At 39.9% G+C, this 27,858-nt stretch overlaps 2 protein-coding genes across 5 annotated transcripts in view; one reads left to right on the forward strand and one right to left on the reverse strand.

Annotated features, from left to right (window-relative positions):
* Positions 1-17,745, forward strand: part of KMT2E (lysine methyltransferase 2E (inactive)) — a 98,774-nt gene extending 81,029 nt beyond the window's left edge. Inside the window, exons 16-27 of one of the 2 annotated variants that reach the window (XM_082661508.1) lie at positions 4,905-5,069; positions 5,402-5,710; positions 9,129-9,383; positions 9,551-9,695; positions 10,246-10,496; positions 10,889-10,945; positions 11,084-11,647; positions 12,673-12,962; positions 13,856-13,944; positions 14,052-14,177; positions 14,350-14,447; positions 15,329-17,745. In XM_082661508.1, coding sequence (XP_082517634.1) covers positions 4,905-5,069; positions 5,402-5,710; positions 9,129-9,383; positions 9,551-9,695; positions 10,246-10,496; positions 10,889-10,945; positions 11,084-11,647; positions 12,673-12,962; positions 13,856-13,944; positions 14,052-14,177; positions 14,350-14,447; positions 15,329-16,828 — 3,849 coding nt within the window. In that variant the 3' untranslated portion in view covers positions 16,829-17,745. The remainder of the gene's footprint in view (positions 1-4,904; positions 5,070-5,401; positions 5,711-9,128; positions 9,384-9,550; positions 9,696-10,245; positions 10,497-10,888; positions 10,946-11,083; positions 11,648-12,672; positions 12,963-13,855; positions 13,945-14,051; positions 14,178-14,349; positions 14,448-15,328) is intronic. The other variant, XM_082661509.1, reaches the window with a different exon arrangement.
* Positions 17,746-18,658: 913 nt separating this feature from the next.
* Positions 18,659-27,858, reverse strand: part of SRPK2 (SRSF protein kinase 2) — a gene marked incomplete at its 3' end in the record, with an annotated part of 226,414 nt that continues 217,214 nt past the window's right edge. For all 3 annotated transcript variants that reach the window (XM_082662148.1, XM_082662147.1, XM_082662149.1), the window contains exon 16: positions 18,659-21,577. In XM_082662148.1, coding sequence (XP_082518274.1) covers positions 21,393-21,577 — 185 coding nt within the window. The remainder of the gene's footprint in view (positions 21,578-27,858) is intronic.

The following is a 27,858-nucleotide window of genomic DNA, read 5'->3' on the forward strand; positions in this document are numbered from 1 at the left end:
CTATAATTGAGCTTATTAGATGTTCCTGGCAGCCATTTGAGGAAAGCTATAGATAACGCCCATGAGTGTGAACTAAATGAAGCTTATAGTCCAGGCAGGATAGGATGCAGGATTCCCCACAATTTTCTCAGGCTTGATCCTTCACATCAAAAGGTATTCCATGGAACTCTAATTAGATGTTTTGTGAAAGAGAGAGCTTTGTAGCCAGCTGACTTTACTAAACAGTATACCTTGTCCCCAACTTCGAGATTTCCAGTATACATGGTGTTTGAAACCTCTTGAGAAGTTCGGTTTATGTCAGCATTTCCTCAACCTGTACGTCCTTGCAACTTGTTTTTCTGTAGTGACACCTTTGACATCCTGCAGATTTTTATTCTATAGAAAAAACACTCTGAGAAGACACTACTATACAGAATCCATGCTCTTACTAATGTCTCTAGGAAGCGACTTGATTTAGAAGATCAGTTTAGAAGATGCAAAAGAATTTTTAATAATAGTAAACTATAGGGGAGGGTAAATTTGCCAGAAAAGTCATCTGACATGTATTGTCCATCTTAACTTTTCTCTCCTCAGAGCATGACTAAGTTAACGTTGATTACTAGTTTTAATTTTCTTAAGTCCCATTTTCTTCACCACAGTGTTTAGGAATTGTTTTTTCAAAATCGTAGTATCGACTAGCAAAAAGGAACCTGTTTATTTTTATAGGTTGTCTGTTCAAACGAAATGAGGATATTCAGCTTCAGCTGCCTTGTAGTAAATTCAGGATTTCCAAAATCTTGTTTAAAGACTTCATTACATACCTTCAAATTACAGTGATATACATGGTTTATATAATGTATACCCAATTCTTATTCACTTAAAAATTTGGGTGTTTGTTATATGCTGAGCACCATTTAAAGTACTGGGTGAACAAAAGAAGGCAAGGTCCCTGTTCTGGAGCAGCTTTCACGGAGGACGGGGTGGAAGGAAAAACAAACATCAAACAGGAAAGAGTGCTATGAAGTTAAACTAAATCATCATGTGGTAGAGAAGAAATGGAGATACTTACTCTTTTGGAACAATTTTATTGGTAAGCAGTAATCTTAGCATTTTTTTAAAAATTAATAAATTCCTATTCAAAAGGTTAAGGGAAGTTAGTTGAGTAAGAAGTCTTTTAATTTCTCTATTTCAACGCTGTAAGTAATTTGGTAGGTTGGCCCTGCCATTTCCCTTTTCCTTTAAAAGGCAACTTTGTTGTTTTTGTTTTTAAGAGCCACTTCCTACTTGGTAGTAAGGTAAAAAAAAAAAAAAAAAGAAATCACAAAATACCTAAATGTCTTCATTTTGTCTCCTTCTCAATTCTTACATCCTACTACTAGCAAATTTCCTTCTAAAGCCACTGTAAGGCATCCAGAGTACATAAGCTTATTTTCACTCAGCTTCATATTACCAAGTATCTCTAATTGGGATGAATTCTAACAATTTAGTCAGTGTAGTTTAGTTTTTCAGTTGTGATATTGTATAAAACTTTAATTCGTGTTATTATGTAGTCCTTGAACTATATGGACCTTAGGTTTTCACCATTTTTTAAAAAATATAAATTTATTTACTTTTGGCTGCGTTGGGTCTTTGTTGCTGTGCGCAAGCTTTCTCTAGTTGTTGAGAGTGGGGGCTACTCTTCCTTGTGGTGCAGGGGCTTCAGTAGTTGTGGCTCACGGGCTCAGTTCCTCCACGGCACGTGGGATCTTCCCGGACCAGAGCTCGAACCCATGTCCCCTGCATTGGCAGGCAGATTCTTAACAACTGTGCCACCAGGGAAGTCCCTCACCATTTGTTGAATAGGGGCTCATACAAGAAGATCTCCATAGTCTCTTCCAAGTACAAGGTGACATGATTTCAAGTTAAATTTGTGTTCCAGTGTGTTTATACATTGAAGCACAAAATTGTAATAAAAATTCTCACTGTACTCACTCAAGTGATAAAATCCTATAAAGGGATATTAAGCAGACTTTCCGCTTACAGAAAATTACTGTACTCTTGTGTGTTATACTGTAAAGCCATAAACTGAAAAATGTCATAAAAGCAATCTGTAGATCTCATCAGAGATTTGTCAGTTTTTTTAGTTCAGCACCCAACACTCCAGCGTTAACAACAGTGTTGTTGTTAACAACAAAAGTCGAAAGTCAACCCTGTCTGATTCTAATTCTAAATCAGGGTCTATCAGTTGCCAAGCTCATAGAGAGTAAAAATGACTTTTGAGGTCTGAACAGTCAGTGGCTTGGAATGAGTCATGAAAATGAAACATGCAGGTCCTGGTGGTAGCCTTAGGTGACAAGTATCATCTAAACTACATCCAGCTCAGAGGTCAGGATCTATGGACAATCTGCTGAACTAAGGCTCCTAATTTCTCTAGTCCCCTGAACAATCAGCTATAATTATCTCAAGCTATATATAAAACTTATTTATCAGTTAGCTCTATAAAGTGGGTGGTAAATTTTCAGTCATTACATACTGTATATCTGGTTGTGTGTGTCAGAGAATACACTGGTGAATATAAAAGCTGAATGACATATGAACCTTAAGGAGTTTTAAAAAAAAGTAGATTAGTAACTAACGTTTTTCTTTTCTTCACATAATCAAAAGCATGTTTACATTTTCTAAAGTGTGTTTTAAGATGAAGCTGGGTTAAAGCTATTAGGATACCTGTTTAGTGCTTTCAGTTAATAGTTGTAGTAAATGTAGGAAGAATTATGCTTTATTTTGCATTATGTAGTGTGTCAGTAGTTGGTAATTGGAAAGAAGAACAAACCAGGAGCCTGGAAACTTGGATAATAATTATGGCTCTGCCTTTGAGTGATTCTGTTAATACACGTGGGCTCTGGTTTCTTCAGCAGTGTAGGACTAGATTATTTTTAAGATCCTGACCAGCTCAAAAAGATCGAGTCATCTAGAAATAAAGGATTTTGCTTTGACTATCCATTAGCTGCATCGTTTACCAAGGGAGTTCAATTTTTAAATGAATTAATTTTGTCTTTACATCAATTAATTTTATCTCTGACCCTTACTGTATCTAAAACAAGTGAATAATGGACCATGTCAAGGAAACTTCTTTTGGCATAAATTCGTATTTATCTTAGGAAACTGTCCTTGGATAATCATGACATAGAAAATATCTCCTTTGGGTGCCTGGCCCGTGGGTAAATTTATTTTATACATAAAATGATTCTTGCTAAGACAAGTTTGTTTCTTTTGGAAAAATGTACTTTTCCCAGATTTATTTTTAAATTTATAAGCACAATAATGAACCCCTTCTCTTTCTACCCACCCCCATTCCACAGGTGAAGCAATTATGAAAATCTTATTTTTTAGTTACTCCAGACTTCTAAATTTAGGGTGTTAGAAAAGCCCTAATATATTGAGACAGGATTTTTATAGAGAGCCATAAATGAAAAGGGGTTGAGTAAAGTGATTTATTAAGACCAGAGACATGTATTATCTAAGGAAAGAATTCAGCTTTAAAACTTCCAGTTCCAGTAAAGAGATCTTTTGCCTATGTTCTTTATTTTAGTGTCTTATTATCCATCCCAGACCAAGAAAGCTAAGACGCAGATATGTGTCCATGAACAAGTAATCTTACCTCTTTGGATCTCAGTTTCCTTACCTGTAAAATAAAGAGGGTGAGGATAACACATTTTATAAGACTGACACATTTGCAGTATGGTAGTCTGTTTTCACCAATTATAAAGTTCTCAGAAGAGTTTTGTTTACATATTTCCCTTACCTAGTGGAACAATAAAAGGAAAAAATATAGGAAAGAGTAAGTAATAGTTTTCATAGTGTAGGTGTCTTACTTAATGCTTGAATCTCTGCTGATAATTACTCGAACTCTAAAGCTCTGATATTGAGAAGACCATGCAGCCAGACCTTGAGTTATTGATCTTTCTTTCCTACATGGATGACAATAAAGGAAGAAAGATGAATGGATCTAAGCCTCAGGACCTGGTTCTTTACATTTGGAGAACTGGACAGTTGATGGACATGCTTCCTGTTTCTGGTTGAAACCTGAAGCATTTGCCAGGCGCCCTGGCCAAGGCTCTGGGTCTTGCTTTTAATGTTCTCTCTCCAAAGAGAACTGATGCTCAAAGGAACTCTTGCTGTTTTCCAGTCTCTGCCTTGAACTGTCAGTGTAGACGGGAAGAGCAGAAGATAGAGGAATGCCTTATAACAATTATAATGGAGGGCAAGAGAGCCAAAGGAGAAATAGTAACACCTAAGAAATGCCTACCATTTTCCAAGTAAGGTTGGAAAACTTCACAGATATTTTATATTTGAATTCATTAACAATTCTGTGAAGTGTAAATATTGTTACCCACATTTTATAAGATGCTCAAAAAGGTTAATAACCAGAGTTGTTACATTGCCTAGGGTCACAGAGATAGTAAATGACTGGTAGCATCATGATTTAAACCCAGGACTTCACCCCACAGTATCCTGCTATGACATGTCAATATATTCACTCCTTACGTTCATATGGATTTAACCTTTTCAACATATTATTACCTTAGGAACTTTGATCTTATTTTTAAAAGGCTGCCTAATGTATTATTGAGAAAAAAAGATTTTTGGTTTGATAAAGCAGGGTCGTTCTTGAGTCTTTTTTTGGTTTTGCCTTACCTTTATCATTAACATACAATCATCCAAACATTCCTTTCATTGTAATATATTTGTAATGACAGGGTTTACCAAGATGTTTGGGATTCTCAAAGATCTAAAATGAATATAAATGTTTTTAATCCCATATCTACCATCAAAAGAGGTGTTTTGCTAACACCATCATAGAAAATTTTTTTTAATTTGCCATGAACATTTGGACTTTTGAATTTTACTTCACAGCAGTATTTATTATGTTACTTTAAATTTTGTAGACAAGAGAAGAAAGGAAAATGGAAGCAATTCTGCAAGCTTTTGCCAGACTTGAAAAAAGAGAGAAAAGAAGAGAACAAGCTTTGGAAAGGATCAGCACTGCCAAAACTGAAGTTAAAACTGAATGTAAAGATGCACAGATTGTCACTGATGCTGAAGTTATTCAGGTATTATTATTCAGGTCTAGTTTTATTTTCACACTTCACCACTTTCCAATAAAATTTCCACAATTTAATTACATCTATAAAGAATTTTTGATGTGATACTAGCTTTTCAATAGCATTTTTCAAATCCTATGAGAATTTAAGACTTCAGCTATGAGACTCCACTTGCTTTGTTTTGGAGAGTAAGAAAATTTTTAATTATGTCAATTTAATATATATCAGAATTCATAAAGACATTTGGGGCAGTTAGCTTCTGAAGCAGATTGATGCCATTAGATTTCAACTACTGAGTTATATAAACAACGTATTAAAAGTTCCATTCTCTTTTGAATTAGGAACAAGCAAAAGAAGAAACTGCTAGCAAGCCAACTCCTGCCAAAGTAAATAGAACTAAACAGAGAAAAAGTTTTTCTCGGAGTAGGACTCACATCGGACAGCAGCGTCGGAGACACAGAACTGTCAGCATGTGTTCAGATATCCAACCGTCTTCTCCTGATATAGAAGTTACTTCACAACAAAATGATACTGAAAATACTGTACTTGCAATAGAACCAGAAAGTGAAACTGCACTAGCAGAAATAATTACTGAAACTGAAGTTCCAGCACTTAATAAATGTCCAACAAAGTATCCCAAAACAAAAAAGGTATGTGATTCTTAATGAATGTAAGAACTGTTTTTTAACAAATGTCTTATGATGTTAAATATATTCATGTTTTAGGAATTCAGTCTATAACATCTCATAAGGAAGAGTGATAGAGTCGTGGTTTTTATACTAGCAAAGTTTTAAACTAAGAATGAGAATTGCAAAACTGTAAAATCAGTTAATAGAAATGTTTGCATCATTAAAATATCCAGTATATCAAGGCTTCCTTGTAGTATTGCAATTCTGATTTCTAATGATTTTATGTACTAAACTACACTTCTCAGAAACAACTAGTTTGAGATGAGTTATCCTTTCTTTATAGTTTTTATAAATTTCATGGTAAAGGTAGATTACAAGAATTAAGTGTGAAGAAATTGTTGATTTCCATAGAATGTAGTAGGATGTGAAAATTTATAAGGAAGGGTAGTTTCATTTTAATTTTATTGGAGTGTAGTTGATTTACAATGTTGTGTTAGTTTCAGGTATACAGCAAAGTGATTCAGTTATACACATGCATACATGCATTCTTTTTTAGATTGTTTTCTCATATAGCTTATCACAGAATATTGAGTTCCCTGTGCTATACAGTAGTAGGTCCTTGTTGGTTATCTTATTATCTATAGTAGTGTGTATGTGTTCATCCCAAGCTTCTGATTTATCCCCCCCACCCCGTTTCCCCTTAAGTCTGATTCTGTTTTGTAAATAAGTTCATTTGTTTCTTTTTTAAAAAAATTAGATTCCACGAGTGCTATCATGATATTTGTCTTTCTCTGACTTACTTCACTTAGTATGATCATCTCTAGGTCCTGCTGCAGTGAACTTTGGGGTGCATGTATCCTTTCAGATTACGGTTTTCTCCGGATGTATGCCCAGGAGTGGGATTACCAGATCATATGGTAGCTCTATTTTTAGTTTTTTAAGGAACCTCCATACTGTCTGTACCAATTTACATTCCCACCAACAGTGTGGGAGGGTTTCAGGAAGGGTAGTTTTAGGTCAATTTATTAATAAAAATCTGTCAAAAACTACTGTCAGATTTAATGAAGCAATTGTGGTAAACAATCACTGAGATAAACCAACCTGAGCTTTACAGGAAGGCCAGAAATACAGAACACCCTTATGAAGCTTTGTTTTTCTCCCATTCTGAGTACAGCAGATTGGAGCAGATACCAAAGTGCAACCCTTAGGCTCTCTGGGCAGTGGGGTAGATCATAAATGGATCCTTCTCACGCCCTTCTACAACAAAATACTTTGAAACCCACTTTATCTGGTCTTTGTTCTTACCAAATTCAGTATAGTTTGTAGGTACTGTGAAACCATGAGAAGCATACTTCGTAAATATCTAGGAGGAACCTGGGAGTATACTTCAGTGGCGAGTCAAAGGATTAGACAGAGACGATCTAAACACCGCTCTGATTTGAAGTCTGTGCTCACCTTTGCACCTTGGATCCTGAACAAGCAAGCCAGCACTTGATTTTGACAATGAGCAGTTACTTTTGCCCACTTTGGGAGGACAAAAAGTAGCTGCAGATTTTCTCCATAATTTGGATTAGTGAGAAAGAAAAAAGATTCATGTTTAAAAGAAAAGCTACTTTTGGGAATTCCCTGGTGGTCAGTGGTTAAGACTCTGCACTCTCACTGCTGAGGGCCCAGTGGGTTCAATCCCTGGTCTGGGAACCAACATTCCACAAGCTGCACAGTGCAGGAAAACAAAACAAAAGGCTGCTTTCTTGACTGCAAATATGACACAGTCCCTGCCCTTTAATTATTAAATGACTAAACTACTGTGGCACTATAGATTTAATTCCCTGGTCTTGAGATATAGGTTCCTGTATCCTGATTTTCTCTCTAAAAAAAAAAGCCTTTTTCCCACAGGTTTTGCGTGTGATATATACTGCTATTTTAAACAACATTACTGTTTGACAGAGTACCAAATTATTGTGATTTCCTATAATGTAAAGGCTGCCTTCAGTTTCACACATGGCACTTATTCTGTGCCAGATACTCTATGAAGAGCTTTGGCTATTTAACTCTTGTAATCCTTACAATAACCCTATTTGTAGAGCTAGTTTCTCTCATGACCCTTCTTTTATAGATCTGGATTGAGATGTAGAAAAGTTATGTAACTTGCTTGAGGTAACGGTAAGTGGCAAAGCCGGGATTCACACCGGGGCAGTCTGTTGCAGACTCCCAAGTGCTTTAGCCCCACTGTTGCTTGTCCTAGAAAGGAAGTTTACATACATTGAAAAAAGGAAGGAAAGAAAAGATGCCAAAATGCTTATAGTGATTATCTCTAGAAGACAGGATGTGGGTAGACTGTTTTTTTAATGTATGTATTTCTGTATGTGTATTGTGAGAATGTATGTGTAAATACATATACACTAGTTTTTCTACATATTCTACAAATTACATTTATAATAAAAATTAAAGGAGTATAATTTGATAACTAGATAGAAAAGATATAAGTGCCCACACAGCAAGGAAAATGTGCTTGAGCTGAGAAATGTAATCCTTATTTCCATGCCCATTACATCTGAACTTTACTAAATAACTAGTTCTTAAAAAAAGAAAAAGTTGAGTAATCATTATACTTTAGGATCAGGTATATTCATACAGCCAGTAAAGAGTGAACTATGTACACTGTAGATGCAAAAAAATAAACAGAACTAAGAAAGGGATTATGTGAATTTTCAAAGCATGGGAACTTAGAGATTTCAACCCCCTTAAATCATTAGTGATTGTCAATGCCGACAGCTTTAAAAATATATATATATTTTATATATATATATATATATATATATATATATATATATATGCACTGGCCTCATCTGGAGATTCTGATGAGCAGCCAGAGTAGAAAACCACTGCCTAGGGCTTCCCTGGTGGCGCAGTGGTCGCGAGTCCGCCTGCCGACGCACAGGACACGGGTTTGTGCCCCGGTCTGGGAAGATCCCACCATGCCGCGGAGCGGCTGAGCCCGTGAGCCATGGCCGCTGAGCCTGCACGTCCCGCAACGGGAAAGGCCGCAGCAGTGAGAGGCCCGCGTACCGCAAAAAAACAAACAACAAAAAAAACACTGCCTAAAGTCTGACAAACTAAACATTTTACACATAATATAGAAGCAGTTTAGTGTTTGTGTTTTTAAGATAGTACTGAGGTCTCCTAGATTTTTACTATTTTATAAAAATATCATGTGTTTTGTTCCTACAAAGTATAATTGTGTAAAAAATTATAGTAATAAGTGTAGATAACCAAGGAAATGCAGAATGACTTATATTGACTTTTTAGACATCATATATGAAGGATTTAAATTAATCTCTCATTTTAGATATGTCAGTTACAAATTTGGTATTAGAATATTCTATAGGAGAATCTGTATAATTACATATATAGTGATCCAGATTTTCCTTCTCTCTAGCACTTGGTCAATGAATGGTTAAGTGAGAAGAATGAGAAGACAGGAAAACCTTCAGACACCCTTTCAGAAAAGCCTCTGCGCATAACTACAGATCCTGAAGTGTTAGCTACACAGCTCAATTCTTTACCGGGTCTCACTTATAGTCCGCATGTATACTCTACTCCTAAGCACTACATTAGATTCACTTCACCATTCCTTTCAGAAAAAAGGAGAAGAAAAGAACCTCCTGAAAACATTTCTGGCTCATGCAAGAAGGTAAACTTTTCTTTGGATATGAAACTCTAGTATGAGCCAAAAGCCATTCTCATTCCTTACTCTACCAGTCCTGGTAGTGAGATGCTTTTGGAATTGGCTGTATATTTATAGGATATGTAAACAGCTACAAACTGATTTCTCTTCATTTATTGTTCTATGTATTTCAGCGGTGGTTGAAACAAGCTCTGGAAGAAGAAAACTCAGCAATTTTACACAGATTTAATTCACCCTGTCAAGAAAGATCCAGAAGTCCTACAGTCAATGGTGAAAATAGAAGTCCACTACTATTAAATGATAGCTGTTCTCTTCCAGGTAGAATTTCTTTTCAGTGTTGTTCTAGTGTGGAGAATGTGGCAGGATATATATAGCATATATATATTCTAATTATTATGTACCTTTCAAAAGAAGCGCATTGTTACATATATTTTGTCTTTTCTGTCCTCCAAAGTTTTAGACGAAGGTAGACGTGAAAACCTTAATTTGCAAGTACCATGTACAATATGTTGGGGCTTATGGTTGAATTTTGGGCCTAGTTGGCCAGCTGTTTTTCAGCAAGATTCAAAAGGACTCTTAGAAATCAGTTAAATTAACAGCTGTACTTGTAAGATTTCTTAGAGCCCCCCAGGCCTGTAAGCCTTCTGGCAAGATAATATGCTTGCTAACAGTGAAAATGACTAAGTTGGGGGGCGGGGTGGGGGTGGGGGAGAGATTGCTTCCTGTTATCTTTAAAAACTGTGAAATTTAGTTTCGGGGTGACAATCATCATAATTACGATTGCTGATGTTTTCTGATCTTTCCCAGAATATATTACAGATTATAGCAAATAGCAGCAGTATAATTTCTTAACTTATTTCACCAACAGATTTAACTACACCACTAAAAAAACGAAGACTCTATCAGTTACTAGATTCTGCTTACTCAGAAACCTCCACACCTACTCCTTCACCATATGCTACCCCAACTCACACGGATATTACTCCTACGGATCCATCATTTGCCACTCCTCCACGGGCAAAGTCAGACGACGAAGCTTGTAGAAATGGTTATAAGCCCATTTATTCACCAGTTACCCCAGTAACTCCTGGCACACCGGGAAATACCATGCACTTTGAGGTGAGAAAAAACAGAAACAAAAACCCATGGGGATGGGGCTTCTTTAATAGCTATTTTTTTCTCCCTTTAATAATTAGTGTACTGAGAGCAGGGAAAAAAAGTTCTTAAGAATCTAAGAGCGAAAATTTGGAACATGCATTTGTGAATTTAAACTTTATTTTTTTATTAAAATGCACATAACTTCCATTTCATCTGATTGATATACAAAAAGTCAGACTAAATGACTATGTGTATCAAAGTGACCTTAAAGCAAAATATAAGGGGAATGGAAATAAAAAAGTCTAAAACCAAAGTCTGTGTAGTAGTTTCTCATTTTAAGTTCTCATTTCTATAAATATCATGGGTTTGTTAACATATTTTAATTTTCAATTATGATTATTTCTTTTATGTAGAATATTTCTTCCCCAGAAAGTTCTCCAGAAATTAAGAGACGCACTTATAGTCAAGAGGTAAGGAGATACTAAAAAAGGTTTTTTAAATCGGTGACTTTTCCCTAGTATCATTATAAATTGTTGGTAGATTTAATGTAACTAGTTTCCAAATGTGGTTATTTGTGTAATTTTTTTTTTTTTTAATTCTGTAAACAGGGCTTTGACAGATCTTCAACCATGTTAACATTGGGGCCTTTTAGAAATTCTAATTTAACTGAACTTGGTCTGCAAGAAATAAAGACTATTGGTTATACCAGCCCTAGGAGTAGGACTGAAGTCAGTAGGCAGTGCCCTGGAGAAAAGGAATCTGTGTCAGACCTTCAACTGGGACTCGATACAGTCGAGCAAGCTGCCTTACATAAAACCATGGAAACACCTGCACATGATAGGACTGAGTCTAACAGCCAACTGGAATCTGCTCACTCTGGACGGGGCCCAATATATTCTTCCTGGGTAAAGAGTCCTGACAGAACAGGAGTTAACTTCTCAGTAAACTCCAACTTGAGGGACCTGACACCCTCACATCAGTTGGAGGTTGGAGGAGGCTTCCGAATAAGTGAGTCAAAGTGCCTGATGCAGGATGATACTAGAGGCATGTTTATGGAAACACCTGTGTTTTGTACTTCAGAAGATGGGCTTGTATCTGGTTTTGGACGGACTATTAATGACAATTTGATCGACGGAAGTTGCACACCCCAGAATCCACCACAAAAGAAAAAGGTTACAAATTTAACGATTTATAGTCCTTTTAATAGTGTTTTTTTCATACTACTTCTGAGGGTAATTAGTAGTTATAATATGTACTGTGTAAGGCATTCATACTTTATTCATATTGAATTATTGACACGTACATTTTTAAACCTTTTGTAAATGCTCAGTGAATTAGATTACGTTTGCAGAGAGCTAGTGATAACGGAAAATTCCTATAAGGAGCATGGTTTCAGAGATCGAAACCTCAAGGTGATTTATTTCACTGAAAGAGTAACTTTTTAAAGATAACTACTTCCCAACCAAATAAACAGAATTGAATAATATTTGTGTTCTTATTACCCTTATTTTACATAGAACAGGCAGCCGATATAGAAGAAATGCCTCTTTCCTCATCCTTAATACCTACAGTATTTAGGCCATGGATATAAAAGTATTTATTATATAAATAATAAGTTCCCTGATTTACCACCATTATTTGGTTGGCAGACATACCGAGACAATTAGAATGCCTTATTTCAGATCAGTGGGAGAAACTACAACACGTATTTTATTTGTTAATAGGCTTATTGCTTTGCAAGTCGAAAGAATTTTAGTGATGTGTGCTTTTAATTTTTATAACAGAGTCCAGTTGGCAACTTTGTGGGAAGCAATATAGTATAGTGGAAAGAGCACGGGCTTTCAAGTAAGACCTAGGTTCGAATCCCGGCTCCAACACTCACCAGCTGTGTGACCTTGAGTGAGTGAGTTACTCAATTTCCTCATCTGTAAAATGGGGATGATAATATACCTATTTCATAGGGTTGTTGTGAGGATTAAATGAGATAATGTATGTAAATCATCTAAATACAATGCCTGGCATATAGTAGGCATTTGATAATTGTTAATTATTATTGTTTGTTCAGAATCAAATTATTTTATATAATTTTCTTAATGTAAATATAGTAATTCTCTTTAGAAAAAAAAAAGAATAGATTGACACTGACATATAAAAACAAGGATAAAAGATTTGCTTTTCCTTATCTTTCTTGCTTAAGGTTTCTCTATTAGAATACCGGAAAAGACAACGTGAAGCTAGGAAAAGTGGCTCTAAGGCAGAACACTTTCCACTGGTTAATGTATCACCTCACACAAGTGGAAACTTGAGCAGCAACAATGCTGATGGGTGTGCCAACGGGAATGAAAATGGGGAGCAGATAGAAAGCACTGCTAGCCTACCTTTACCAACACCAGCTACAGTTTATAATGCTACTTTGGAAGAAACCAGCAATAACTGTCCTGTTAAGGAAGCTTCTGCCAGTGAAAAGAATGAACCAGAAGTCCAATGGTAAGCTGCCTGTTGGAAAAAAAAAAAAACCTAACTAACTGGTAACTTTAGAACTACAAGTAATATACCTTATAATGACAGTAGTCTTTGTTATTTTATCATCCAGTCACATAGCTGATTCTGAACGGAGCTTATATATTTGTAAAGACTGGTAGTGTGCTGTTCTGAAAAACAACAAAGTTTTTGTTAGTCAGCTGCCTTCCTGTTTGTTGTTCTCCTAAAGCAGAGGAGGTTTGTGATCATAATTTTGACAGATCCTTTTTGCTGATAAGAGTTTTAAGCCAGTTAAGTATTTCCCTGCATCATTAAAGGTCCATTATAGCTACTCCTTGATAATTTTCACACAAATATTCCTCTCCAAAGAACCTTTATCCTAGTCAACATCTGGCAGTTTCTTTGTCACCCTTACCAGTTGCCTTGAGAGTACAGCCATGTTTAGTGTTTCTTCGATAGGAATAGAAGAAGCTGGATACAGAAGGGTCCTGCAAAGGGCAGGAGGCCACATTCACTTTGCTCCATGGTCCTCTTACCTCTGAGCTTCCTGCTAGCCTTATAATCCAGACCCAAGGTAATTTGTCAGGGGTATATGTGGTCCCTTTGGTAACCTGAAGTGACGTTCTGAATGTTGTTTTGCTACCCCCTTCAACAACCCCCTCCTTTTCACCAAGAAATTGCTTAAGACAAAGGAATGGCGTCTGCTTGAGTTCTTCAAATAAATGAGGATAAAAGTCTCAGTTTTGGGGGGTGTTGTGGGCTGGGGTGGGGAGCTGTTTTCAAAGCTTTTCCCCAACGAGCAAAAGCCTTTATCTGAAAGGCTATGTTGGCCATCAGGGGACACAAACTGATCTAGCTGGCAGCAGCTTCTGAACTGATGTTATGACTTGATTTTAAAGGACCGCCTCAACTTCAGTGGAGCAAGTGCGAGAGAGGAGTTATCAGAGAGCTTTACTACTCAGTGATCACCGAAAAGATAAAGATAGTGGTAAGTGAGCTTGTTGCTTTGCCGAAAAGTGGAGTCAGCTAATCACTCTGCACCCCCGTTCTGTGCTTCTAATGTTCTCTTTGGGTCTGCTTCTGCTTCATCTCTAGGGGGAGAGTCACCATGTGTCCCATGTTCACCGATTCATGTTCCGTCTTCACCTTCATCTCATTCAAATCACATTCCCCAGTTGCAACCCAAGGGCCCAGTCCCTTCTTTCAGTGAACTTATGGAAGGTCAGTAAGCAGATGACCTATCATGGTGGTGGTTTTAAATACCTTTTCAGAAAGGAGAGAGAGAGCCTTTATAAGACGTTGGTTTGAATAGTAGAATGTACGTCCGAGTGTTAGTAAAAAGCAGTATTTATCGTGCAGTTTTACATTTTCTATGGTTCCTTACGCTTTACAGATCCTGATCCTGAAAATCCAGAACCCACGACTACAAGTGAATGTGCGTCCCCAGATCCTTCCCAAAATACTTGTAAAAGCCCTTCAAAAATGAGCAAGGTAATAACATTGACCTTTGAACGTGGCCCTTCAGAAAAGTGGATGGTAATGTGCACATGGAGGTTTTTCTGCTGTACCAAGGATCAGTTTCTGATTTCTGGACACTTCTCCTGTTCAAGTTCCCATGTGCTGAACGTACTTCAGCAGCTTACACTTGCTCCAAGAGTTCCTTCCACCCCTTCCTTATCCTAGTGTCTAGGAAATTCATAGTCTTTTCATAAAATATTTGACCGGCCAGCCAGTTAATTCTCTAAAAACAAACGGTCAGGTGACATTAATTTAAAAGAAATGCTGCCTCTATCCTGGATCATCAAGACGTGATAATCCAGTGGGGCAATATCTTTGGAAACGTAACGATGAGGAAATCTGAGATTGACTTTTTCTTTCTGCTTAAAGAACATCATTATATATTCAAATAGTCTTATCCTTGGATTACCTGAACTTGAACAATGGAAAAGGTATTACAAGTGAAAACAGTTGGGGGGAGCAGGTTTATCTACCCAAGCAAATTTATCCTTAGGTGGAGTATAGAAATTTCAATTATGGAATTGAAACTTGCCTGCAGTGTTTAAGTGTGGTTCTTTCAGAATAGGAGTCAAAGACAGGTTTCACTGCTCAGGGGAAAAAAGGCAGATTAATTTCCTTAACTTGTCTTCAATAAAATTTCAGGGAATTCAGTTGAAGCTTATTATCAGAACTTGCTCAACTACTTAAAAAAACTGGCGTTTTAACATCTCAAGCCTCTGTAGTTGTCCTCCTCTCAGACCTCTTATTCCCTGCCCCCGTTCCAATTAATATTTAGCTAACATTAAATACCAGTAATAACAAACCTCAGTGTACACAGAATATTTCTAAAGTTTATATAAATTTTCTTCTCACAGCCTGGTTCACCGGGACCTGTAATACCTGCCCAGCCACATGGGAAAATACTCACAAAACCAGATTCCCACTGGGAGGGAGCAGTTACTGTGTCAGAAGCTGAGAACGGTGTCCACCTGAAAACAGAACTCCATCAAAAACAGCTGTCAAGTAACACCCAAGCACTTTCGAAGAATCATCCTCCACAGCCACTTGTTCGCAGTTCATCTGAGCAACTTGCACAGAAGCTGCCTTCCGCGCCCGTGAAGTTGCACTGTCCTCCATCACCTCACGTAGAAAATCCTCCAAAGTCGTCGACGCCCCACACGCCTGTACAACACGGTTATCTTTCACCAAAGCCTCCTTCACAGCAGTTAGGCTCTCCCTACAGGCCTCACCACTCACAGTCACCTCAAGTTGGAACACCTCAGCGAGAGCCTCAAAGAAATTTTTACCCAGCAGCACAGAACCTTCAAGCCAGTACGCAGCAGGCCCCTTCTGGAGCGCTGTTCACGCAGACGCCCTCAGGACAGCCCCCGGCAGCGCTCAGTCAGCAGTTTACCCAGTCGAGCCTGGGCGGCGCGGCCCCACCACCCCCGCCCCCCCCGCCCCCCCCCTCGTCTTCTTACTATCAAAACCAGCAGCCTTCCGCAAACTTTCAGAGCTATAATCAGCTGAAAGGCAGTCTTTCCCAACAAACTGTGTTTACATCAGGACCAAATCAAGCTCTTCCCGGCACCACGGGCCAGCAAGCCGTTCCGGGACATCACGTGACTCCAGGGCACTTTCTGCCTTCACAGACCCCTCCCGTTCACCACCAGACCTCCGCCGCCGTAGTCCCACCCCCGCCTCCCCCTCCTCCCGCTCCAGGACCACACCTCGCCCAGCCACAGCCACACTCCGTAGCACACGGCGTGGGGCCTGTCCACGCTGTCGCCCCTGGGTCCCACGTTCACTCTCAAACGACTGGACACCGTCTGCCACCCCCACCTCCCCCTCCCGCCCCGCATCACCATCCACCGCCCCACCCCTCCACGGGACTCCCAGGTCTGCAAGCACAACACCAGCACGTGGTGAGCTCCGCCCCTCCACCACCCCCTCCTCCGCCGCCTTCCGGTGTTCTGGCTTCCGGACATCATACCCCATCGGCTCCAGCCTTACACCACCCACCTCATCAAGGACCTCCACTTTTTCCTTCAAGTGCTCATCCAGCTGTACCACCGTACCCCTCACAAGCTACTACACATCACACCACTCTGGGACCGGGACCCCAACACCAGCCTTCTGGAACAGGGCCACATTGTCCTTTACCAGTCGCAGGTCCTCATCTCCAGGCCCAAGGACCAAACAGTATTCCCACACCTACCGCTTCAGGGTTCTGTCCTCATCCTGGCTCTGTGGCCCTGCCACATGGGGTTCAAGGACCTCAGCAGGCATCTCCAGTGCCTGGACAGATTCCAATTCACAGAGCACAGGTGCCACCAACATTTCAGAACAATTACCATGGTTCAGGGTGGCATTAAAATAGACTCCAAAAACTTTTTAAAATGTTCTGTAAGATAAACTGTACATTTCATATGTACCTGTTAAGGTACTTTTTAAAGCTTGTACATGAAACTTTGTATAAAAAACAAAACAAAAAAACACCAGTGCTCTCTCATTGTATTTTTCCCATTTTTGCTTTTTAAAAAAATCCCTTAAAAAATGTGCTGTTAAGCCAGTGTAGGTATCTTTTATTTTGTAAGTGAACATTCCAGCTGTTTTTCTGGCAGTAGATTTGATGCTACATGATCTTTAAATTTTATTGTTGGAATTAAATTCATTTAGTGAATGTTTTCTATATTATTATGTTATACATATGCATTAAATACACGGCTAAGTAATGGCAGTACGAGGATTTTCTTTCTATCAATCAGCAGTTCTGTGAGTGCATCTTATGTATAAAAAAAATGCAATACAGATTTTTAGTTTGGTGTGAAGATGGCTCATTTTGTTTTATCGGTTATTTGCAAGCAAAATGTAATATAATGTACAGATGATTTTTAATGTCTCCTGAAAAACTGTAAATACTGCATTTCTTTTGCGTATATAATCGCTTACAGCTTTTCTCATTTGACATATAGCACTGTACATATGACATGTCTTTGCAAAACTGTGTGATCTTTGTGAAAGTAGTACAGTATATGGCCTTTAATTCCTCTATTTTAAATATACTGTCACATTGAAGCACTGGTTGGGCATTTTAATTCATGTTAATAAACCACAATTATGTCAGTTTTACCAAATTGTCCTGTACCACTTCTGAGATTGGGGTCTGTTTATGCAAGTGTTTTTACAGAAGTTACCTTTTCCAGATAGAGTTTGTAAGGAGCCTTCCATTTTCTTTCGCAACTACTACCTCAGCTGGACGGGACTGCAGCAAGATCAGGAGGCGGTAAAGGCTTGTTCCTGGAAGGTTCCTACGTGTTATTGTTTTGCAGGAGCAGGAGCCATGAGAAACTACCGTGCTACGCAAATGCTGCACACGTTTGCTTATATCTGACATCGTACAAGATGAGTCCATTCCATTGAAGCGTCCCGTGATTCAACTACAGACTAATTTACAGCTGTTTGAAAGTACGGAATATTTTACCTAAAAACACAGGAATATCTAATTTGTACATGTTAGAACATGACTGAGATGTCCTACTGATGAACCAAAATTAGTTGAAAACCTTAACATTTACTGTCTAGCTATAGTATTTTAAAGAGTAGCAGGAAATTTTACAAATTTGTTTTGGGTGTACAAAACTACAGGAAAAAGGCATTCTTAGCTCTCTCAAGTGAAATGAAAGTGCCCTCTCAAGTGAACATTTTATTGCTGAAATACAAAATACTAGTTATTATTTTGGAATAATAAATTCTTATTGTCTTCTACCTCTCAGGAGGATTAAGTATAAACCAATAGCAGTGACAGTATTTGTCAACATAGTTCACCATCCAATTACTTGACATAATTTGACACAGTATACAAATTCTGTGTATTGGAGAAAAAAGTAAACAGACTAAAAATGACTAAGATTGGCAGTAGTATGTCATGTTTTTACACTTTTAATTTCCATTTCCTTTTGAAAACAGCTACATTAACACAGCTGTGTTTAGGGCTCAATCCTAATCAAGTTTTAGAACTTAGGTCAACTTTGCCATCCTTGATTATCAAACAAGATTCTACTTATGGTATTTGCTAAAGAAATACCTGTCCACGAAGAAGTGGCTTTACATCATCCAGTCATCCACTCCCCCCCACCCCCCCCACCGATAGTTTCAAACAGAAGTTAACTAGCATAGTGAACTATGAATATTCACACCTCTTTAAAAGGACTGTCCTAAAGATTTTAATTCCTCATAGTTTTAGATTTGCCTACTATACAAATAATGTATACGGAAGCTTTTCTGTAAACTGCATTAATTTCTTAAAAAAAAATAATGGGAGAAAACTGGAATTTAAGAAGTAATTTCACCGGCAGATACAAACTGAAGTTCTCTACCCCAGCTGTTAACTAGCTACGGACAATCCAAGTACAGGAAGAAGCAAGTTAGTAAATCAGTTTTCACCTAGAAAGCTAATGCTTTTTTGAAGCTCCTATTATATCCACTTTTCCTCTGCCTTGGGGCAGTTCTAATTTCCAGACAGCCAGCTTCTGAATCTGCTATCATCACATATGTGATCCACTGCTTGTCATTTTCCATGATGACTTCACATGGACTAGAGAAAGGAAAAGATAGGACATTCAACTGAAATCACGGAGCTGGCTATAGTGTTCTGCATAAACCAGTGGTTCTCGTTTAGCTTATATGCATTCATCATCATCAAGCCACCAAGAATCTGCTAAAAACCATACCATACCTAACACAAATGTATATTCCTTCTAGAACAATTGTTTTTATATTTATAAACTAGTTAGGCTACTTTATCCTAAATTAGAGATCCTTACAAAGTTCGTAATTATCTGGATTATTTTCTAACATGAGCCCAAACTGTATTAGACAAATTTCATTCAAGTGTGCCATAACCCTGATAAAAATTCTTATGGACTTAGGGAAGACATACGTGAACTCCGTGGTTCTCGTGAGAATGGTTCCTGTGCAAATTGTGGATGGCATCACTGGTCTACAGCCACTATCTTTCACGGAACCTACAAGGTCACCTACAGCCTCAGAAGAAAAACTTAGCATGCACATTTCATAAATGAATGGTATCTTCCACCTCACAGCGATATGATCTAATGCTAACTCCTAAGAGGATTACGTGTCTTGTTCCCTCACAGTGAATACTGTTAAAAAAGAAGAAAACTGACAATGCGCAAACAAAATGTAACTAGTATGTTTTTGATGAAACGTGAATGAAAAAGGTTCACAGAAATTCTAGGTAATGGATCTATACTACAGCATCTTTTCTAGATCCATATCCTACCCTTACAAAACAATGAATGTTTTCCTCGTATTAAGCCTTAATGCATGTTCTACAACTACCTTTCCTGCTACAGGAATGCTGATACTTCCTTTCATTCTGGTTACACTGCACTGAAAGGATAGCAAATGTTTATTGATTCTATCGCTTCAAATATAGGCCAATGACCAAGGCAATGTCTGGAAAAGAAACCCAAAACACTTTAATTTTTAAGACAACTGCAAGCACCTCAAACAACGGATTATTGTTACAACACTTGTTAACTTTTCACAATCTAGTTATTGCAAAGGCATATGGATAAATGTTAATGGACAAAGTCAAGAAAAACGAGGCACCTTGAGGAATGTAAAACAAAAAAAATTCAATCCATTGATTTCTAAAAGAGGCTAAATGTACCTCTATATATTACATTCTAAAATTGTATTGCCTACTATGGTCTGTGTTCTGGATTCTACAGTTTTAAGGAAATGCATAAACAAAATTGTGTGCAATCTGCAAAGGGAAAAAATCATTTTCTCAACTTCAACACATGGAAAGACAATGAAAAAGCTAGTAAAATGTGTTGTAGCCACACACTAAACTGTCCCTGGAATGAATGCAATCCCTGTTACCTCTGAGATGTTAGTATTCTGCCCACTGCACTGCAAATTGTACATATCATACCTTGGTTCTAGACAAACACGAGCAAGCTTTTCCAAAAAAATATATTTTTTCACTCCACACACTGAACATGTTTCTCTTGTCCAATTTAATCTATGTAGAGTTTAACTTACAGGGCTTGGAGGAGGCAACACCACATGGTACCAGGCTACCACATTTTTAAAGGGAAATTGCTCTTTTTCCTTAAAAGTACCTTTAATTTAAAATATGCAAAAATATGAATGGGAGTGCTAAACTATAATACGTAGTTTAGAATGAGAAGCATGTCTTTTCTTTGTATAAAGTGCCATATAGGGAATGATATAACCCAGAGCCAGTTGTTTAAAATCCAATGCAAAAGGACTGTCACGGAATGAAAAGTTTGCACAACTCCTCGGAGCAGTTAAAGTCCATTACATGCAACTTAGGCTACAAAGCACTCAAGACGGGGTAGCTTTTCTGAAATTTGAGTCCCCATCCCATATTTAATGGAAATTAACATTTACAGGGTGCATTTACATACACTATAATACAGGAATGATGTCCCTTTGCCAGAAGATCAAATTGTACATTTCCTTGCTATTTCTTGGTTCCAACTTGATAATTTCTTAAGATTGTAAATTATATAGTACTCAGCTAAAATACTTCTTCATAAATAGTTACAAAACCTGCCAAAACACAAGGAGGAAAGTATTCTTCGTTCAAAAAAAATTGACATTTGAATGTCACACAACACAAGAAACAATGCTTAGAGACATGTTATTGTTTCCAGAAGTAAAGTGGGTCAGTAACTACTAAGCTGAAGACAAAAGACTGCCCTTCCCCAGGATCACAGTGCACAAAAAAGCAAAATGTCAAACGACAGTACCTCAAAGCAAAATAAAAGGTCTGAGGATGAAGCCAGCTCACTTGTAATCCTGTTAAGAACGAGAGTCCCCCTTTAGGGCCAATGCACTGGACAACATGTGCCAGCTCAGAATGCGTGTGTGCAGAATCTGCTAAGAATTCAACCAAGGGTGCCGAAGGCATTCGCCCGCTGAGGCTCGTTTTTCTGGAACCATTTCTAACATTGGGATCAGGAAATCTGTAAACTGTGCAGCATCTTCATGGGGCCAACCATACTTTTCCACAAGTACATCAAAGAGGCTCCAGGGCTTCAGCTTGGTGATGTGCCGCAGCTCTCCTACAGGGAAAAACAGGCATGTCAAGAAAGCTCCAACTGTGCATTTCCCATTGTTGGTCCAGCCGGGTTCTTTACAATGAAGCAGATACCTACCTGCTCAACACTACATGACAACAGAGGCCAGCTTTCCCACAGACGAAAATGTCACATTTCAAGTAAGCTTGGTGAATATAAACAAGGGTTCATTTAAAAAGGAAGAATTCATTTGTATCAGCTCCAAGTTTCCTTAAATAAGCAGAGCACGCTGAGGACGCCCAGAATATTTTCATTTGCAGAGACTGACCGAGGCACTCTCCCCAACTTGGGATTCTTCGCAATTTGTTTAGGAAAAGCTTTAAGATACATGCTATTTAAACTCCTCGGACCATTTTTTCTGCAGCTTACCATTTTCCTCTGGAAGAGCGCTATTCAAGAGAACCTGACAGTAGTGACAGTAGAGGTGTACTTCATCGGTATAGGTGCTGTCCAGTATGGTTGCTGCCAGCTCAATGTGGCTACTGAGCGCTCAGAACGGGGTGAGCGCAACTAAGGAACAGAAGTTTAAGTTTAAATATAGCCACAAATAGCTAGTGGCGACTGTACTGGACAGCACAGCCCTAGAGCCAGCCCACATCAAATAGCATTCATCTCCACACATTTGTTGTAAAATCTAAGCTATCAGGACATCAATTTATAAAGCCTGAAGTTATACTTTTCAAAATGTGCTAACTGCAGTATGAAAAGTGGGGGTTATGAGCAGCCCTGACAGAGTGACTGACAAGCTCATAAACGGTCCACGAACTATAACAGCCTTGTTCGCAATAGGAAAAAAAGTTACTTTTAAAGTCAAACTGCCAAAAGGACAGGAGGATGGTCAGGGAGAATGACTCGTCTCCTCTGTCTGTTCACAGGAGCTGCGCACCGAGAGGCCTCCTCCGTCTGCCCCGCGGCTCCCCTCGTCCTGGGGCCCAAGCCGCCGACAACGGACACCCTCACACAAAGGCCAGTTCCTCTCTCCGCTGGCACCTGCTGTAACCTCACCAACGAGGGGGTTTGTACACGCGGCGCACTGACAGAGGGTCAGTCCAGGGCTCACAAAGGTCTTCTCAGGAGGCCAGGTCTGCTCCACCCAGCTATTCAACCCAGTGTAGATACACACCCCTCCTGCTTCTTTAGTCATAAAGAAGATAAAAGGGTATCACAGACAATTACGAAAACAAAGGAAAAAACGATTGGTAATCCACCCCACGATGACTTCTCCTTTGGGCCTACACTCTTCCAACCTGGGTTCTTATGAACTGGTCTGTCTACAGAGTAGTCATGACGATGTGCACACAATTCTAAATACAGAAATCACTAGAAGGTATTTCTCGTGAAAGGGACCGGGTGTTAAGTAAGTTCCTGGCTCCCAGGTAAAGACGGGGGACAGAGTTAAGTGTGGAGGCTGCAGGCCAGGTCTATTGTCCCGAGGCAGGTGGACCCGCCACCTTAGAGGAGACAGTGTTCCCTCTGCCAGCAGGAAACACAGTCCCCGTGAGAACGAGTGGGAGCGACCACTGACCGTTCACCCCTGTAACCCAGAAATCCCCGCCGTAGGGACCCCACCTAAGGAGATAAACCCTGGCACCCACCCACCCGCCGTGCCCCCAAACTATGCTCACTGCAAAATCACATACACTCACAAAATTACAAGTGCTCAGTCATCGGAGAACGGTGGTCAAAAACACAGCCAGCCACGGTACACCCACTTGACGAGGAGTAGGTAACAGCACTCAGTAACGTGTGGGAAAGTGTATGGTAACGTGCTTAGTAGTAACGTTAGTCAAAACTGTGTTCCACATACAATCCCAGGAGTAACTTTCAAAGTGCCCATAAAGATGGAAAGCAGGTGCTCTGAGACACCAGCTTTGTTTAAAAGTTGTTTCTTTCTCGTTCTGCATTGTCTCTAGTGAAGCTCTATTGATTTTATAGTAACCGCTCATCTCACCAGGGTGAGGTTAGAGCAAACTAAGAGAGCACACACGCAACATGGTGAAACCAGCTCCGTGGGTGGAGAATGTTATTCTGACCTGGAATAAACGCTCGCCAAGTTTGCAAATGAGAGCAACTGCCGAGCTCGGTCTGCTCAGATCCGCTCAGAACATCCTGAGGATGCAGTTCTCAGATATACTAAACTCCGTACATAGGCAACAGAGTACAAACCTTCCATGAAAAGGCAGACGCTTTACCATGACAGGTGCCTTAAAATCTACGTAATAACAGTGATGAAAAGAATACAAAGGCTGGAAAGCTATACCGAACTAGCCGCCCCGATAAACTGATAAAAGCGATTCCAAAGGAAATCCTAAAACATCTGACGCACTTTTGACCAGGTAATCCCACACAAAAAACTGTACATGAAAAGATACTGTCTGTAATAGGAAAATATGCAGTATGCAGAACAGTCCTAAATACCAAGATACTGAATACATAATAATACTGCAATATAACAGAATAGTGCACTGTCTTTAAAAAGAACCAATACGTGGATCATGGAGATAGGTGGAAAAACTCTATAATGCCAAGAAAGACGAAATAAACTCGCCTCGGCCCTATGATCATATGCACAACTTCTCATGTTCAATTCCATGATAAGAAGAAACGCTGTCTTATAAAAGTTGATAAAGGTTATTTAAAAACAAACCCTAAGCTCCCAAACTTGTGCGTCTATTGCTAGAAACGCCAAGAACAGGTTCCTCTGACGAGTAAGGGCTTCAAGTCCATTTACCAACTCCAGACTGGCCCATAACACACAAGAAACACAGCCACCTCCACTCCCACCACGTATAAAACAAAAATAAAATAACCAGATGGCACAACGTTTTAAAAACAATTTTTTCCTATTTGTCCTATTGTACAAGTAGCTTTTACCTTGACATTTTTTTCCCTTAGGAAAATATACCAAGATGTGTTTTGTTGAAACAAATTGTGCCAATAATGAACCACTTGGTTGTGACAGTCTTTACTTTTTAAACCGTTTCCAGCTTTTCTTTCCTAAAGAATACTGAGTAATACTTAACCTTCCCTCGGCGTCAGCTCTCACCCACACGCAGGCCACCCAGACACCAGCAAGGCCAGATGGACAGCTGCCTCTCAGGCTTCCTGACCCACTCCGGGGGGGAGGGGGCAGAATCACCCTGAAGGATCAGGAAAGGCTGACAGGGAGGGGCCCTGAAGGAGGGCCCCTCCCCCGGAGTAAAGGCTCGGGAAGGCCACGCTACATGCCAGCCTCAGGTCATCAGGGTGCTCTGTAAGGAAAAAAGTTAAGTACTTGCATTATACTCCTCTTGAATATTAAGTGATTGGTGAAGGAAAATGTATTATATTGACTATGAAATTACAGCATTCCAGAATTACATACACAAGCATATGAGGTTTTACACCACACATGGGGGACGATAAAGGGAAATCCTGGTACTGTAACTCCTGGTTACAAGAAACCATGAAATGAAATAAATTAGGACAAATTTCAATAGCATACACATAGAAAGGAAATCTATCAATAAATACAGGTACAAAGCAAGACAAAAAAACACAAGAAATTTGAACATATTCCTACAAAGTACATGTAGGTAAATATTTGAAGATCTGTATTAAACCGTACCTCCCACACATAAAATAGATCCTAGACCTAAGAGCTAGAACCATAAATTTTTGGAAGGATAAATTTTCATGACCTTGAAGTAGGCAATGGTTTCTTAGATGCGATGTCAAAAGCACAACAAAAACAAGAAACAGAAAACTGGACTTCATCAAAATTAAAAACCTTTGTAATTCAAGTATCACAACATGTGCATTCAAGAGAAATGACAACATTATGTCCACACAAAACGTGTACACTGATGTTCCAGCAGCGTTATTCATAATAGCCAAAACCCGGAAACAACCCAAATGTCCATCAACTGACGGAGAAACCTGACGCGGTCTATCCATACGTAAAAAGAATGGAGTATTGATTCATGCTACCACATGGACAAACTTGGAAAGCACTAGAGTAAATGAAACAGGCCATCACAAAAATCGACATATTGCATGATTCCATTTATATGAACAATCCAGAAGAGGCAAATTCATAGAGACAGAAAGTAGATCAGGGTTGCCAGGGGCTGAGGTAGGGGGATGGAGAGTGAGTGCTAATGGGCCCAGAGTTTCTTTGTGAGGTAACAAAAATGTTCTAAACTCAGAGACTGGTAATGGTTGCATAGCTGTGTGAATATTCTAAAAACTACTGAATGGCACACTTTGAAAGGGTAAATTGTATGCTGTGTAGATCACACCTCAGGAAAACTGTTGCTGAAAAACTGGCACAAAGCATACAACAAAATAACTTTAAAAGAATTCCAGGGCTTCCCTGGTGGTGCAGTGGTTGAGAGTCCGCCTGCCGATGCAGAGGACAAGGGTTCGTGGCCTGGTCCGGGAGGATCCCACATGCCGCAGAGCGGCTGGGCCCGTGAGCCATGGCCGCTGAGCCTGCGCGTCCAGAACCTGTGCTCCGCAACGGGAGAGGCCACAACAGTGAGAGGCCCACGTACCGCAAAAAAAAAAAAAAGAATTCCAATGCTGTGTTAAAGGATGCAGTAAAAACAAACATCTCACTACTGAGGAGCTCATACTAAATGATAGGAATAAATGGGATGAACTGTAATAGAATTTACCTGAACCTGTTACAGCAATTTCATTGTTTTTTGTGGGTTTTTTTGCACCACATGCTCAAGTTTGAATGAGTAAAACAGTAATTCAAAGCTACTCCCGGCTGTGGCTCGTGGTCTGTTATTCCCCACATACTTTGCTGTGTGTTCTGTGTCACTACAGCCAGCCTCCAGGCTGCAGCACGGTCACTATCACACACTATCTCCACCACAACTCTCCGGGGAGGCCTCTCACGCAGCCTCCAAGCAGGGACCTGGGGCAGAGTGAGCCTGCCGTCAGTGATGCCAGGACGACGGGCGTTACTAGGACTGTCCCAGCACCGAGGGTCAGCCACCGCCCCGCTCCTAGCTCACAAAGACTTCCATCTGAAACAAAGCCTGGGGGCTTCCCCGGCGGCGCAGTGGTTAAGAATCTGCCCACCAATGCAGAGGACACGGGTTCAAGCCCTGGTCCGGGAAGATCCCAAATGCCTCAGAGCAACTAAGCCCATGCGCCACAACTACTGAGCCTGCACTCTAGAGCCCGAGAGCCACAACTACTGAGCCTGCGCTCTAGTGCCCGAGAGCCACAACTACTGAGCCTGCGCTCTAGTGCCTGAGAGCCACAACTACTGAAGCCCGTGCACCTAGAGCCCGTGCTCCGCAACAAGAGAAGCCACCGCAATGAGAAGCCCATGCACTGCAACGAAGAGTAGTCCCCACTCACCGCAACTAGAGAAAAGCCCGCGCACAGCAATGAAGACCCAACGCAGCCAAAATTAATAATAATAAATTATTAAAAAAAATAAAAAATAAATAAAACACAGACTGGACTCAGGTGAAGGCTTTCAAATGTACTAAGTCGGCAGGGAGCCACCTTCACCAGGCACCACCCCCCAACCTGGGCTCCGGGCAGCAGGCAGGAAAGGAAGCAGACGGAGCCCCTGCTCGCACGGAGCCCAGCTTCTGAGAGAGAGTTTATCACAGAGAGGGAAAACCAGACCTCTTATAGCACAGAATTAGTGCTTCAGTTAAAATGAGAGTTAAAGCAGTTTATGTTTTAAAAGTTTTGAGACTCACTAGTATGAAGAAACTTTACTAGTTCTCTCCAGAATCCAGCTCCCGTGGAGATCGGCCCAGCTCACACTTCCCCGCAGGCCCATCTCGGCGTACAGCTCCTACAGGACAGAGTGAGGCCTCGCTGAGGCCTGCGTCCTTCCTCCCCAGCATTTCCAGGCCAGACACCCCTCAAGTTCACACACTGCTCTAAGCCCACGTGTGCAATCTGCCTGTCTTCACTGCCTACGTCGCGTGGAAATGCTATGACCAAGAAGGTTTTAAACTTGAAGCCATGAAAATCAAGTGGGGCAGTGACCATCCTACCCTGTATGGGCCAAACGCCACAGAGGGGCTTTTCTCTTCACAGAAATAAGAGTATCAGTTGCTTTTTAGGTAATTCTGGAGCTAAGTTAAAATCATTCTAACAAGTTTCATCTCAACATTAAAAATTAAGAATAGTGCCTCTTTTAAAACCCAGCTCCTGGGATTTCCCTGGCGGTCCACCGGCTGGGACTCCACACTCTCACTGTTGAGGGCACAGGTTTGATCCCCAGTCAGGGAACTAAGATCCCACAA

The sequence above is a fragment of the Grampus griseus genome, assembly GCF_964374135.1.
Source record: "Grampus griseus genome assembly, chromosome: 9".
NCBI classification, from domain to species: domain Eukaryota; kingdom Metazoa; phylum Chordata; class Mammalia; order Artiodactyla; family Delphinidae; genus Grampus; species Grampus griseus.